Here is a 14,974-nt window from a genome sequence, read left to right on the forward strand (position 1 = left end):
TCAAATAACCATTTTATCTGGGCCTGGATGGACAAGGATGTGGCCTAAGCCTGGAAACTGAGGCTCAGGAAGACTCGTCACCCTCAAGGTCAACCAGGTCATTGAGTCACTATAGCAGCAGCTCTGACACCCCATGACACAGGATTCCCAGATGGCCTTGTTCCTAACAGTGTGCTGGAAAGTTCCACCTAGCCTTATTGAATTAATTCATCTATTTATAATAATCACACACATTTGGAAAACACTGCTTTGATGTATAAGATGTCCCTATATTATGGCACCCTGAATATGTCCATCTCCAAGTATACAAAATTCTCAAAAATACACTTACAAAAAGAATTCAAATGCACTGGATCACAAATTATAAATGCATTTCAAGTAGAACCTTTAGCAGTAGGAAAGGTAGGGGCAGAGTGGGTGTCATAAACATTCAAACTAAGGTAGGCCTGAGGAAAATGGGCAAGTTACTGCTTATTCCAGTTCTTGCTTACTCCAAACTATTTTCTCAAGGGCCTTTGTGTGCACCTCTCACATAATCTGAGCTGTGAGCCCCAGGGTTTCTTTCTAGAATCCGAGGAAAGTAGGTCTGACTGTCCTAACCTTTTTTTTTTTGAGACAGGGTCTCACATTGTAACCCAGGATGGAGGGAAGTGGCATGATCTCCTCTCACAGCAGCCTCAACTTCCCAGGCTCAAGCGATTCTCGTGACTCAGCCTCCCAAGTAGCTGGGATTACAGGTATGTGCCACCACGCCTGGCTAATTTTTGTATTTTTAGTATAGACAGGGTTTGGTCATCGTCTTAACTTTTTGATATGCTGTTTGGGTTGACTTAGAGATACTGAATTGGGATTTCTATCAGCTTGCAATAAAGAGAAATGACCACCAGGGGACAGCAAACATCCAGTAAGCAAAGTCAGTGCCTTTTCAAAAAGTACTGAGGCCTTGCAGAAGTGAACAGAAGAGCGGGGAATCTGTGACAGTGGGCGGGGGAGCACTTAAATTCTTGGTAACCACAGCTGAATTGTGTTAGTGACTTTTTTTTAACATACCCAGCTTTCAACCTGCCTAGAATCTCCTTGCCTTTATCTAGAAACTTAATTTTAAGAAAGTACTTACTTGATAAACTAAACAATGAATTAAACCAGTTCTCAACTGGCACTGAGGTTATTTTGCCTCTCAGGGACATTTGGCATATGTAGAAATATTTTAGTTGTCACAATTAAGGGTACAGTGCTGGGATTACAGGTGTGAGCCATTGTGCCCAGCCTCGCATTGGCTTTTTCATCTGTACCAGGGATTCAGCCCATGTAACCCACTTGAACCTGGGAGGCGGTGGTTGGAGTGAGCCAAGATCATGTCACTGCACTCCAGCCTTGGAGACAGAGGGAGAGTCTGTCATTTGTTGGACCAGTAAAAGGTGGGGACTGTGGGGTCATTCTTAGGACTCAAGTAAATGCCACGGGGTTGGGGTGTGTGCCTGTGATGGGTGTCCTTTGAGACACATTTCACCCCATGTCTCAGAACTCCCAAAGGGAATATCAAATCGGCTGAGGCTCCCTGGAGAATACAATTCTGGCCCTCCAGCTTTTTTAGCTGAACCCAGACCCCTGACTCTCCCCTCCCACCAAGACTGTGCCCAATGGAGGCATGGGAATTCCCCTAAAGTAAGTTGGGGGGGGTGGATGCCAGGCAGTCAAACTTAACCAATGCCCATGCCCGCCTGAATGCACCCCAGAGAGTCATTTCTCCGGGTGAAACATTGCCTTGTCTCTCAGAAGGGCCGCTGATGCTGACAAACTACCAGACTGGGAGACCCAAGATCACTGACATACTGGTATAGGTTCTGGCTTAGCCTTGCTCAGGTTTTGGGGGGTAGGCCCACCCCCAGGATGGAAATGATGTATCCAGTAAGCCAAGGTGGCTGGTGATGGGGCACAGGTCTATGCCCAGCTTTGTGAGGCTGCCTCTGGAACCCCCAGGGGACCAGTTCACCAAGCCCTTCATATCACCCAGGCCCAGGTGAAAACACTAGCCTCCCAGCCTTGCCTCTGCTCCCTCCCATTCGGACTCAGGAATCCCCAAGTCTGTCCAGCAGAGGCAGAGCCTCAGAGGAGGGAGAATCTCTGATCCCTGAAAAGTAGCCAGCCCTTCCACCCCACCCTAACCTCCCACTCCCTGCATAAAAGATTTGTGGGTTTCTGCAGGGAGGGAGAATCTTCCTCCACAGAGGGTGGAGGGGGCCAGAAAGGAACTAAGGATGGCAGATGAGGGTGAGGGGAACTAGGGTCAGCTTTGCTGACTTCACAGCTTCGCCCAGGGCAGGAGTTAAATGTGGTCCTTTGGCCAGCCAGGGGTGGCCCCAGGGATCACCCTGAAAAAGTGGCTCTTCCAGCACTGTTCACAATAAGAAAGACATGGAATCAACCTAAATGCCCATCAGTGACAGACTGGACAAAGAAAATGTGGTCCAGATACACCATGGAATATTATGCAGCCATTAAAAAAACAAGATCATGCCTTTTGTGGAAGCATGAATGGAGCTGGAGGCTGCCATACTTAGCAAACTAATGCAGAGACAGAAAACCAAACACTGCATCTTCTCACTTATAAGTGGGAGCTAAATCATAAGAACTTATGAACACAAAAAAGGATGACAGATGCTGGGGTCTACTTGAGGGGTGTGGTGGGAGAAGGGAGAAAGGCAAAAAATGTAACTATCAATCACTGCCTTGCATTTCCTCAACCTTGCTGTAATCTGGTCTCCATGTGATGAAATAATATTTGCAGCAAACACCCATGGCATGTGTTTATCTATGTAACAGACATTCACATATACCCCTCAAACCTAAAATTAAAAAAAAGAAAAGAAAAGAAATCAGGAAGGAAGGGAAAAAAGATGGCTTAGTAGGTACTGTGGTGCCACAAATGGAGCCAGGTAAGCATCCCATGGGACACACAGATGTGTGATTCAGGTTCTCTCCCCACCTCCAATCCTCACAGGGCTCTGAGCAGACTTGCTCAGCCACACCTGCAGACAGACATTCTGAGAGCCCTCAAATGCCTGCATTATTTCCATCTCCACCCTGACTCCTGTTTCTACCATACATGGCTTTCACCCTCACCCTTGACCCCGTCCAATCCCATAAACTGAATTCATCTTTAGATTAGTTAAGTTCTCCCAGGGTATAAGGAAGAGACACATGGTCTTTAGCGACAGGACACAGCCTATTTGAGGGTCTGCTGGATATTTTCTAGATTCACTCTCCACCCTCCTCCTGCTACCCGGAGAGAGGGAGGGAGCCATAGGGACAGCATCTGTTTGGGTTCAGTCAGTGAGGACATTGGCAGGAGATGGGAGAGAAGAGGACATCACAGAATGGAGAGGAGGTCATTGAATGGACTCTCTTTCACCAAGTTGTGTGGCACCCTGAGGGTCACAGCACCCATTGGGACACCCTCTCCTGCAGCTACTTTCTCTGAGGTCTAGGGCTAGCCATGCCTGGGTCTGGCAATTACTTCCCAGTGTTGCAGGTGGGTAAGTCTTTGCATCTTTTGTTTATTTCCTTTAATCCTTCCTGCTCCTTTGGAAACAACCCCTTCATTAAACTCTCCCCAATGACTTGCAGATCTTCTGCCAGGACTCCTCCTGCTAAAGGAAGAAACTCCACAGGGTGGGTCTCAGGGGGTGCAGACCTACTTGCCCCTAGGGAACCTGAAGGTGGCCAGATTCTTCTTCCCACTGCCAGCCAGATGGACTTCCTGAGACTTTGAATCCCAAGCTGGAGGTAAAGAATTCGATTAATTTTTTAGAACTCATTCACAGAGCCAGTGGCCAGTGGCAGTGGTGGGGGTATCTGGGGACAGCAGAAGCAGTGGTGACAGCTTTTCAAACTGCTGCAGCCCAGCCAGCCTGCTCCTGTGACATGACCTGACCACTCACAGCAACCCCCCATTTTCTGAGGCTAGTTCTCCATCCATCTAGTTGACTCCGTGGGTCCCCAGTATCTTTCCAATGAATTTGCTTTGCCTAATTTAGCTAGAGTCCTTTTCTTTTGCTTGTATCCAAGGAACACTGACTCACACAGAGTTTGCTTTCAGGATTCAAAGGGAGGTGGGTATTATTTGGACCCCTGTCAGCAGATGTTCAGCTTCTCTGGGTCTCTATAGGACTGAGCCATGTAGCAGTTCCCACAGAAAAGCAGACATGTGGTTTGGTCTAATTGTCCTCATGGCTTCTATTTAGGGTGGGCTCTTTACTATTCTCATAATGCAGCTTCAGTTATGACATGAGCTCTGGCAGCCCTGTTAGCCCCCCAGGTCTCTCAGAAGAGAGGATTTTAGTGGTTCAGTTTGCCTTCACCATCCACATTGGGCAGTGTCAGGACAGCTCCCTGTCCTGCTTGTCTAGACGACCCATCAATGTTCTATCTGCTGTGGGCCAAGATGTGACCATGCGAATAATAAATGAATGAGTAAATTTTTTGTTTTGTTTATTTTTTGAGACAGAATCTCACTCTGTCACTTAGGCTGGAGTGCAATGGCATGATCTCGGCTCACTGCAACATCTGCCTCCCAGGTTCAAGTGATTCTCCTGCCTCAGACTCCTGAGTAGCTGGGATTACAGGCACACACCACCAATGCCTGGCTAATTTTTGTATTTTTAGTAGGGACAGAGTTTTACCATGTTGGTCATCCTGGTCTCAAACTCCTGACTTTGTGATCTGCCTGCCTTGACCTCAAAAACTGCTGAGATTACAGGCATAAGCCACCGCACTTGGCTTTTTTTTTTTTTAACGGCCGATTGCAGTAACTTTTTTTAATGGGTTTTTAGACTCACAGAAAGGGGCTCTTTAGATGAGGCTGTGCCACTAGTCAACTATCTTCACTGTGGAGTCCTAGTCACTGATTTTGTTTTGTAGATCATGAAGATTCATTCAAATTGCCTTTGCTTCCATTCCTTCATAGTATGTTACTTGGTCTGAAAGTACATCCCTCTTTCTCTAGTGTATTGTATTCAAACATGTTGCTGCTGCTTCTCCATCAAAATTAATCTTTTTCATCACCTTCTTATTCCTCTTAGCATATTCGAAATGTAACGTATTATCTTCTGTGCCTAGGGATGGGAAAGTACAGGCAGGTATAAAGAAGAGAGAAATCATTATCCTGTGAATGGCAGACTCTCAGGCCTGACCTGCATGAAACTTCAGGTGTACCCAATCCTTTGGGTCTGCTGAGAGAAGTCTGCCAGGGACCACATGCCACCCAACACCAGAGGCTTACATCAAAAAGGCCTCACCAGAAGCAGGAATAGAACATGAATTCACAGCCTTAGGCTGAATGGTTCTCACAGCAATTCTTGCCCATGATGCCAACATGGCTTCCTGAGCCGAAGTTATCACTTCAAATGTATTAGTCTCTTCTGCTTTCTCATCTATCTCACGACTTTTCTAAAGCCTTGCTTTCATGGTCACTGCCTTGCATTTCCTTGACCATGGCTGTAATCTGCTCTCCTGTGACATTTCAGGAATATATTGTTGTTATTCAGGGTAAGCATGTGTATGGAGCCTCAGATAAACTTCTTTTTTTTTAGATGGAGTCTTGCTCTGTCTCCCAGGCTGGAGTACAGTGGTGTGATCTCGGCTCACTGCAGCCCCTGCCTCCTTGTTTCAAGTGATTCTCCTTTCTTAGCCTCTCAAGTAGCTGGTACTACAGGTGTGCACCTCCACATCTGGCTAGATTGTTTTTTTGTATTTTTAGTAGAAATGGGGTTTCACCACGTTGACTAGGCTGGTATCAAACTCCTGACCTCAGGTGATCTGCCAGCCTTGGCATCCCAAAACACTGGGATTACAGGCATGAGCCATCATGCCCAGCCCTCAGATAAACTATTTTCTTGCCATTAGAACTCAAACCTCATTGTTGGTACCAGTTCCACAAAATATCCCAGCACACCTCATTAATGGGAGGCAAAATGGTCGGCAAGGGATGGATTGGTATTCTGCATCTAGCTTTTGTGGAGCTGTGAATTGTTCATTCGTTTTAGGTAGATGAACTTTACTGGGTTTCTTAGACTTCTCCCATTTGTCATCAGCAGTTGAAGAAACAGTTGGTTCCACTTGTTCTATATTTGGATCATCTTTAATGGGTACCAATGTCAAAATTATACTTTCCTCATCATCTGTTTCCCCCTCAAAGAAATTCTTGTTGCCACTAACAAAATTTGAGTCTGACGTTTTCAGCAATGCCTCTGTCTTGTTTATTCAGAGCTACGTTTAAAAAAAAAATTAAACCGGGTGCGGTGACTCACACCTGTAATTTTAGCCCTTTGAGAGGCCCAGGTGGTGGATGGCTTCAGTCCAGGAATTCCAGACCAGCCCGGGAAACATGGTGAGACCACCCTGACTCTACCAAAAATACCTGTTTGTTTTTTGAGACAGGGTCTTTCTCGGTCACCCAGGCTGGAGTGCAGTGGCACAGTCTCAGCTCACTGTACCCTCAACATTCCAGGCTGAAGCGATTCTCCCATCTCAGCCTCCTGAATAGGTGGGGCTACAGATGCATGCCACCATGCCCAGCTAATTTAAAAAAAAAAATTTTGTAGAGACATTGTTTCATCATGTTGCCCAGGCTGGTCTCAAACTCCTGGGCTCAAGTGATCTGCCCTCCTCTGCCTTCCAAAATGCTGGGATTGCAGGCATGAGCCCCTGTGCCCAGCCGAGTGAATGTTTTTCTCCTGCTCTCCTGGTCTGTCTAAATCACATCCTTCTCCCAAAGTGCTCATACCTCTGTCTTAGCCTGTCTCATGCTCAGCCTATCCCAGAGTCAGTGTGGAATGGAACCTTCTTGTGGAGGTAGAAATCTTTATTTCCCATGTGTCTCTCTGCCCCAGCTCAGCAGCTGCATCTTGCAGTGGTAAATAATTGCTCCCTGATTTCAACAGAGACTTGAATAAGATCTCCAGCAAAGGAATTGGCTCTTATTTATATATTATCTTACCTCTCTGTGTGCAGTACAATGGTTTACATATGGTAGGGGGCCCAATAAGTGCTCATTGAATTAAGCAGAGAACATTTAGTAATCACCTACTGATTGCCAGACACCACACCTGGCCCACACTTACTGAGGCCTTCATAGGCTTCAGGGACTGTGCTAGCCAGATCAACCTTACCACAACCCCATGAGATAGGCCCTATTATTGTCCCTGCATGCAGTTAAATGTGAGGTGCAGAGACCACTTAACTTGCCTAACTAGTGGGGCTGTGGGTCCAGGCAGGCAGCCTGGCTCCAGAGCTGATGCACTTAACTGCTTTACCAGGCTGTTTCATGATGCTGTGCTTGACAATAAAACTTCTGGAATTAAGCCATTTCAATAATAGCCACATCAAAAAAACTGAATGACTCTACATGAATCTCTCCAACAGACATCCACAATAATCATGCCCCACCCAGCCCCAGGAAAGATAGGGCTCAGGACTGGGGGTGAGGGATGAAACAGGATGCCACTGCACCGATGACTTGGAAAAGAAAAAGCTGCAAGTTGAATGACCATGTTTATCAGACCTGGCAAAAACATTCTGTACCTATCCCTTGAGAGATTTGGCAGCTGCAATTTCGCAAAACAGAGTTGTGCAAAAGCAATGGCTGGGTGCATTTGTGGCACTGTACCAAATCTCAGACAAATGGGGCACTGCCCACATCACAGCCTTGCTCATGCCTTATGAGGTCTCTTTCATATTCTCTCACCAAAAATGGCACTTTAGGCACCAACCCACCCTCAGCGGGGTGGTGTCTCCATAGCATGAGCCCCCAAGGAGGCTCAGATCTGCCCTCTGAGCTTGGTTTGGTTTCTATGAAGACACTTGCCACACTGCATGGTGAGGCTTGCTTGCCTCTCCCTCCACAGCCAGCCAGGAGCTGGGCACCTCCAGGTTCCCTCGGTCACCAGTACAGGTAGCCACATGTTGGAGAGTTGCTCCAAACACCAACTGGGTTGGGAAATATCTCCTGGTCCTGAAACCAGAGAGGAACTGGCAGAGGTCATTTTATTTCACCAAATAATTCCATATGACTGCTTCAAACCTAGGTACTTATTAAAAATATACGTTCCCTGGGCCCACTTAGCCCTAAGAAAATCAAAAAGTGGGCTGCAGGGGTGGGGGAAGTGGAATAATGGCTTTTGTACTTTTCCAACCCCCCGCCAAGTGATTCAACTGTGCAGCCAGTGAGGCAGTCCTTCAGATGAATGAGGCATGACATGCCCTCTGCTCTCCCCTCTCCAAGGGGAACATGGGCTTCTCCCCTCACACAATTAGTCACACACTGGTCTTCTTTCTGTTCTCCAGGCGCCAGGCTCTTCCCCACTTCTGGACTCTTGCTAGAGCTGTGCCCCCTGCAGAAATGCAGCTCTCAGACCCAGTGGAAAGAGTTCTTCATTTAGGCTCACCCCAAGTACATTCAGTCACAGCACCTTTTTATTTTTATTTTTTGGAAATGGACTCTTGCTCTGTCATCCAGGATGGAGTGCAAGGGCACGATCTCAGCTCAGTGAATCCTCTGCTTCCCAGGTTCAAGCAATTCTCCTTCCTCAGCCTCCCAAGTAGCTGGGATTACAGGAACCCACCATTGTGGCCAGCTAATTTTTGTTTTTAGTAGAGACCGAGTTTTGCTATGTTGGCCATACTGATCTTGAACTCTGGACCTCAGGTGATCTGCCTGCCTTGTCCCCCCAAAGTGCTAGTATTACAGGTGTGAGCCATTGTGCCGAGCCTTAGCACCTTCTTTATAAGATTCTTTATTATCTGTCTCCCCAGCTACCCACAAGCCCCATGTTCCCCTCACCACCAAAAATCCCATGCCTAACTGTGTATGCAGTAGGCGCACCATAGGTGGCTGTTGAGTATAGGTGGTGTTACAGATACACAAAAAGGGCAGCTACTACCAGTTAGCTGTTGCTAGAGGGTGGTAGAATAAACACCCTAGTTTGCCACAGTTCACAAAGGAGAGCCAAGGCCTGGCAGGACACCTTGCACCCAGACCCCCACTGCCATGGTTTCCTCTCTGAAATGCCCCACAATATGGGTTCCCTACAACCCAACTAGAACCAAGTGCGATCTACCCAACAACAAATGAGATGCCCAGAGCCAGAATAGTCTAGATGAATGTATTGCCATTCACATATTTCATAGAAAATGTAGCAAATGTGTCAGTGTTGTATAAAAGAAAATCCAGGTCTATACAGGTTGCTTTATTTACATCTGGGAGCAAGGCTGTCCTGGCATCAGGCACAGCAGCTGCACTTGTCTGACATCTCTTTGCAGATGGAGCCCTGGGCACACTTGGCACAGCCCGCAGGGCAGCGGGAGCAGCAGCCTGGGGAAGAAGAGAGAGTGAGAGGTCAGAGCAGACTCCCTCCCCCAGCAGAGGCCCGGCTTGAGCCCTACCTCTGGCCCCAGCTGACCCTCATTTCAGGATGGTGTGGCTTTGTCAGGAGACAATTGGTGGATCATTGGGATGAGGGCTTTATGTGAAAAAGCTGTCCAGCCCCACCTGAGTCCGGGACAGGCCAGAAGAGTGGACAGGTAGTGATTGGGGGTATGAGAACAAAGGGAGGCCAGTTTCCCTAAAACCTACACTTAAGTGAGGAAAGTCTTCACAATTTAACAGGTGGCAAACCCCTGACATAGCAGTTCTGGGGAGGGCCAGGATAGCTCTGGGCTGCCTCTGCAGGAAAGGGCTGCATCATCAGATTAGAAACCACACGGGGTCTCCAAGATCCTGCGCCTGAAGTGCTCCAGGACCCTGAAGGGTTAAGAAGGCTGCATCAGGAGGCAGGATACCTAGGTTAACGTTCCAGCTTTGTCCCCAGCACTACCTGGCAATGTCTCTGGGCCTCAGTTTCTAGTTTAGTAAGGAGAGGCTATGACTCACCCATTTTTAAGGCACTTTGAGGTCTGATTCTGAATCACGTGCAGAGGGAGATGTTTGTGGAAGCTGGTCATTGGCCAACCTCTGCCTGCGGAGCTCTGGGTTCCCTGCTCTAAACTTGGCCCATCCACCAGATTCTCAGGGAAGGCCCTGCACTCACTCTTCTTGCAGGAGGTGCATTTACAGTCTTTGCATTTGCAGGAGCCAGCACAGCCACAGGAGCAACCTGCAAGGAAGAGAAAAAGGCAGTGAGTGGTGAGTGAAATGCAGAAGGCACAGCAGTAATCAATAACTCTTAGTGCCTCCTGCTCTGTGGGGCCAGGCCAGCACTTAGAGCTCCTTTCCTACTTGTGGGAGAGGAAGAGAAACCCCATCTCCTCTCCCTTCTTGCTGGGAAGGGCAAGTGTCCTCTTGCTTTTACTCCATAAGCAAAGCTCCAGGCTCCAGACACAGCCCAGGAAGACTGGGACTGGAGGCCGAAAGCTTCTGTCCTGAACTCCAAAGAGGCAATGATCTGCTGCCTTCCATCCACCCTGGCTGCTCAGAGCCTGGTCAGAGCACTGGGGTTCAGCCAGCAGCCCCCTGACCAACTGGGTGACATGGAGCAAGACAGCTTTGGGCCCCAGTACCCTCAACTCTGATTTAGAGGTACAGGGAGGAGGGAAGTGGTCTCATGGACGTGATCAGGAAGAAAGCCCTTAACGAATTAAAGGAGTCCCCTTCAGCTCAGAATTTAAAATGCGACTTTCTCAAACCCAGAAACAGTTTGTACTGTGCCTGGGAAGTGAGCATCCTAAGGGGCAGAGCCAGATTTTCCTTACCTGGTGAGCAGGAGCAGTTGGGGTTCATCTCGAGGCAAGGAGAAGCGGGAGTTCCCAATCCGGAAGCAAACATGCTGCAGCACAGATGAAAGGCGTGGTGACGCCCAGGAGCCTGCGGCTCCCTTTATAGCCCAGGAAGGGGGTCGGGGCAGAGGCCCCACCCCGTCCTTGCACCCGCCCGGCAGATTCTGTGATGCCGGAGGTCTCGCGCTGGGCTGTGCTAAGCAGGCGGGCCGGGTGCACCATCCCACCGGCTGAGCACAGTGAGTGCAGCGGAGCCCACCCCTTTGGCCCCAGCTCACTGAGAAACTGGCAGTACATGTCCCTGCCATCCTGCCTGCTTTCCCAATTTCTCTGGCGTTACCTGCCTCTCTCTTTCCTAGGCGTGCTGAAAAACTCGGAATCCCGCCTGTCTACACACCCCCAGCCCCCACTCCACTGTGCTCAACTTTCCATTTCCCAGAGTCACCAGATCACGTCCCTGGATCAGCAGAAGTGGGCGAGGGAGCAGTGTGCAAATGAGACATCAAGGACGGGACCCTTGGATTTCCTGCATTGCCGGTCTCTGTCCCAGTTGCCACCTCCGTCTGTTGGCCACGTTTCTCCTATGTCTAGGAACCGAACAGACACAGGGCTCTACCCGCTTCCTTCCATTCTCCACTATTGAGTGGCTGAATGGGCACATTTTTTGGGGGTCCTCCTTTGCATAAAACTCTCCAGGGTCTCCCCACAGCCTAGCTGGGCACCCCTCTACAGGATGGCATTTTGGAAAATGTGGGATGCTCCCAGAAGAGAGATCATTTTAGGTGACATGAGAGTCCTGGATTAAATGAAAATTCAAGAAACCTGGATGTTTTTCCTTCCATATTCCTATTACTCTACATAACATGAATCCATGTTAGTCATTTGGCATCTTTGAACTCACAGCAATCCTAAAGGGATACACATTCTGTTTATGAATCCATATTCCTAATCTGGACAATGACAATACAAGGAGGTCAAGTGCACTGGCCCAGGATCAGAGGGCCTTGAAGTTGGATTGCGAGCTCTGAATCCTCTCAGCTTCCCATGGAAGACAGGGCAATGATGAAGCTTCCCTTTGGCCTAGGTATCATCTCTTACTGCTTGAAATCTTTAAAATAAACCAAGCATCAAGGTCAGTCCTGGAAGCAAAACAGAGATGCAGAGGGGATATGAATAGGCAGAATTTGATGGCAATATTCTATGTCTGGAAGTTAAACTGATTCTTTTTTCGGTAGTGCTAATGAGTTTGCTTTTCATATAAATATATCTAAGGAAATAGGAATTATTTAAAAGAAAAATGTTATGTCACATATTGGTACAGGTGGTAGCGAAACTGGCAGGCATCCTTTCTTTTCTGTTATGGGGACAGGGACTGCCTTGCTCATGGCTTTATATTTCTTGTGTGAATCCCTGTTTTATGGGAAGAGGGCAAGGACCCTGTCAGGACCAAGGGCAATGTTTATGTAACTGATGAGAATGACTAAGGACACACAGGGAGGGACTCCAGGCCCGGCTTATTTGTCTGGAGTAAAAATGTCATCTATCTATGCCACTGAGATATTTGAGCTGTTAGCATGAGATACATTAGACTGGGTATCTTAAAATGCAGAAATCTATTTCTCTCAGTTCTGGAGGCATGGAAGTCCAAGGTCAAGGCACCAACATTTGGAGCCTTGTGAGAGCCCCGTTCCTCATGGATGTCTCTTTCCTGCTGGGTCTTCACACAGTGGAAATGTTTGAACAAGCCCCCTCAGGCCTCTCTTATTAAGGCACTAATCCCATTCATAAGTGCTTTGTCCTCTTACTGCAGTCACCTCCCAAACCCACCACCTCAATCCCAACACATTGAAAATTAGATTTGCACACATGAATATTGGAGGCACACAAGCATTTCAGCCAGAGCAGCCATGAATCATAATAACAAAATAATAGTTAATATTATAGATCACTTGCCATGAACAAGGCACCATTCTAAGTTCTTTATACCTATTAAATCATTTATTTCTACAAGTCAGACCCCATTACAGTGCTATGCTGCTTAGTGAGGGGAACACATTCTGAGAAATGCATTATTAGGTGATTTCATGGTTGTAAAAATATCATAAAGTGTATAATAACAAACCTAGACATTATGGCCTACCACAGACTTAAGCTTTGTGATGCTCCTAGGCTTCAAACCGGTACAGCATGTTACTGTACTGAATTCTGAAGGCAGTTATAACATAGTGATAAGTATTTGTATATCTAGATATAGCTAAATATAGAAAGGTTCAGTAGAATTACCTTATAACCTTATAGGACCACTATGCTATATGCAGTACATCTATAACTAAAATGTTCTTACAAAGTGCATGATGTATTATTACAGCCTACACTTTCACAGTGCAGGAAACTAAGCCAGAGAGAGGTTGAGTCATGCAGTTATACATGATGACACATCATACAGGCTGACCATAGGATAATGCCCTCAACCACAACCCTTTGTCACCCTGCCATGTGACACATGAAAACACAGATTCTGACACAGAGGCACAGTAGGAAGAGCACTGAGCTTGCTGTCAGAGCCTCGGCATAGCTGTGTGTCCTTTCTGGGCTTCAGTTACCCAGCTGTCAGGTCAGGGGCACAATCGGGATAACTAACCACGGGCCCTTCCAACTCTGGACTGCGAGGGGCCGGGCTTAGCATCCGCTGACAGACAGCATGATCTTCCACTATGGTGAGGGCATGAGGACAGCCATGGCATAGATTCATTCATGCCTTTACTTCTGAACTGTGTGACCTTGGGAAGATTGCTTAACTCTTCTAGGAGACAGTGCAACTCCTCTAGAAAACAGTATCATCTCACCAAACCCTGTGAATTCACTGTCTCTTTGCGTGAAGATCAGATGACTTGAAGGGTCAGAAAGCCTTGTTCTCTGAATGCTGGAGCAATGTCTTATCCTGGAGAGCTGGTGCAGGAGGTCATCCACATGACCTTGAGACCAGATCAGCAAGACTCCAGATCCAGCTCTAACTTCCAGTCCACATAATACCTCCAGGAAGATGAACCTTTTCCAAGAGGCTTGATGGGAGCTAACAGAATTGTCTGTCTGGAAAGTTCATGTGTGGACAAATAATTGTAATAGCACTGTTCAGTAAGCCCTAGGCCACTAGTACCAGGCCATTGTCCCATTTAACCCCTATATGGAAATATAATCTCCTTTATACAGATGAAGAAATGGAAGCTCAGAGAGGTTAAGTGACTTGTGCAGGCCACACAGCCAGTAAGGAGTGAAGCAGGCTGTGAACCAGTTGTGACACTAAAGCCTGCACTTGGCCTAGGCTACCTTCTGAAATTTCCTCTTCACAAAGAACACCTGCAACCCATCTAGGTCTTGACTCCTGGGCCTCTAGTCTCATCTTACTTCTGATTGAACATCAAGTTACAATTCCCTGAGCATATAGCTGGAGGGACCAGCTATAGGTAGCAATGATCAGTCCTCATTTTTCTCAGTGACCACCACATGCCTTCAAACTACAGAATATGCCATCAGCCCTGCATAGGTGGAGTCAAAATACTTCACCTGGGACCTTTAATTGCTATCTATAGTCAGCTTGCCAAGATAATGCTGGAAACTTCACTCCATCTCACTATTCACTGTACTGGCCTGAAGTAACCAAGGGCTGGAATTTGAAGGAGGAGATGCAGCCTGACCTTGGGAGAAACTTCCAAAGATTCAGAACCAAGTTAGAACAAGAAGCTCTCAGATGTAGCGAGAGTTCCATTAGTGACATGAGGCAGGTCAAGACTGATGGTTTCTTTTGGGCATGTCAAGGCCAGCACTGCTGAAGGTGTGTTGTTATCCATGCACTGGGGCCAGTCTGCAAACTGTTCCCAGTCTGAAATATACACCCTAGAACAAATATGCAATATTCATAAATCTTTTATTTTTCTGTGATTTTGCTTTTCATATGTGTATTTAAATATAGTCATATATACATATATTTGATTTTCATAAGTTTTTTTCATGTTTATATTAATAATTTGCCTATTGAATATAAAAAGTAGATTTTGTTTTTATATTTCATACTAATTCATTTTAGTTCACTTTGCCAAAGCTTAGGTGTGTTACAGATGTCCATGCCATTGTATCTCTTACATGTATAATGCCTTTTTTTTAGATGGAGTTTCCCTCTTGTCACCCAAGCTGGAGTGCAGTAGCA

General features: G+C 47.0%; 1 protein-coding gene and 1 pseudogene across 1 annotated transcript; both read right to left on the reverse strand.

The window, feature by feature from the left end:
• Positions 1-5,001: 5,001 nt before the first annotated feature.
• On the reverse strand, positions 5,002-7,961 carry LOC144582384 (developmental pluripotency-associated protein 2-like; annotated as a pseudogene).
• A 1,271-nt stretch (positions 7,962-9,232) lies between these two features.
• On the reverse strand, positions 9,233-10,812 carry LOC144582257 (metallothionein-1G-like). Its single transcript, XM_078370524.1, has 3 exons — positions 10,747-10,812; positions 10,086-10,151; positions 9,233-9,370 (listed from the first exon to the last, which is right to left on the reverse strand). The coding sequence occupies exons 1-3, from the start codon at positions 10,772-10,774 to the stop codon at positions 9,279-9,281; spliced, it is 186 nt and encodes a 61-aa protein (XP_078226650.1). The 5' UTR covers positions 10,775-10,812; the 3' UTR covers positions 9,233-9,278.
• Between the last annotated feature and the right edge of the window lie 4,162 nt (positions 10,813-14,974).

This window comes from Callithrix jacchus, chromosome 4 (assembly GCF_049354715.1).
Source record: "Callithrix jacchus isolate 240 chromosome 4, calJac240_pri, whole genome shotgun sequence".
NCBI lineage: Eukaryota > Metazoa > Chordata > Mammalia > Primates > Cebidae > Callithrix > Callithrix jacchus.

What these genes read in the sequence shown, in the direction of transcription:
- LOC144582257 (XM_078370524.1), bottom strand. Translation starts at nt 10,774, where the DNA reads ATGAACCCCAACTGCTCCTGCTCACCAG. An exon ending in CAACTGCTCCTGCTCACCAG is followed by an intron (nt 10,152 to 10,746) that starts GTAAGGAAAATC and finishes TCTTCCTTGCAG; the next exon opens with GTTGCTCCTGTGGCTGTGCT. An exon ending in ATGCACCTCCTGCAAGAAGA is followed by an intron (nt 9,371 to 10,085) that starts GTGAGTGCAGGG and finishes CTTCTTCCCCAG; the next exon opens with GCTGCTGCTCCCGCTGCCCT.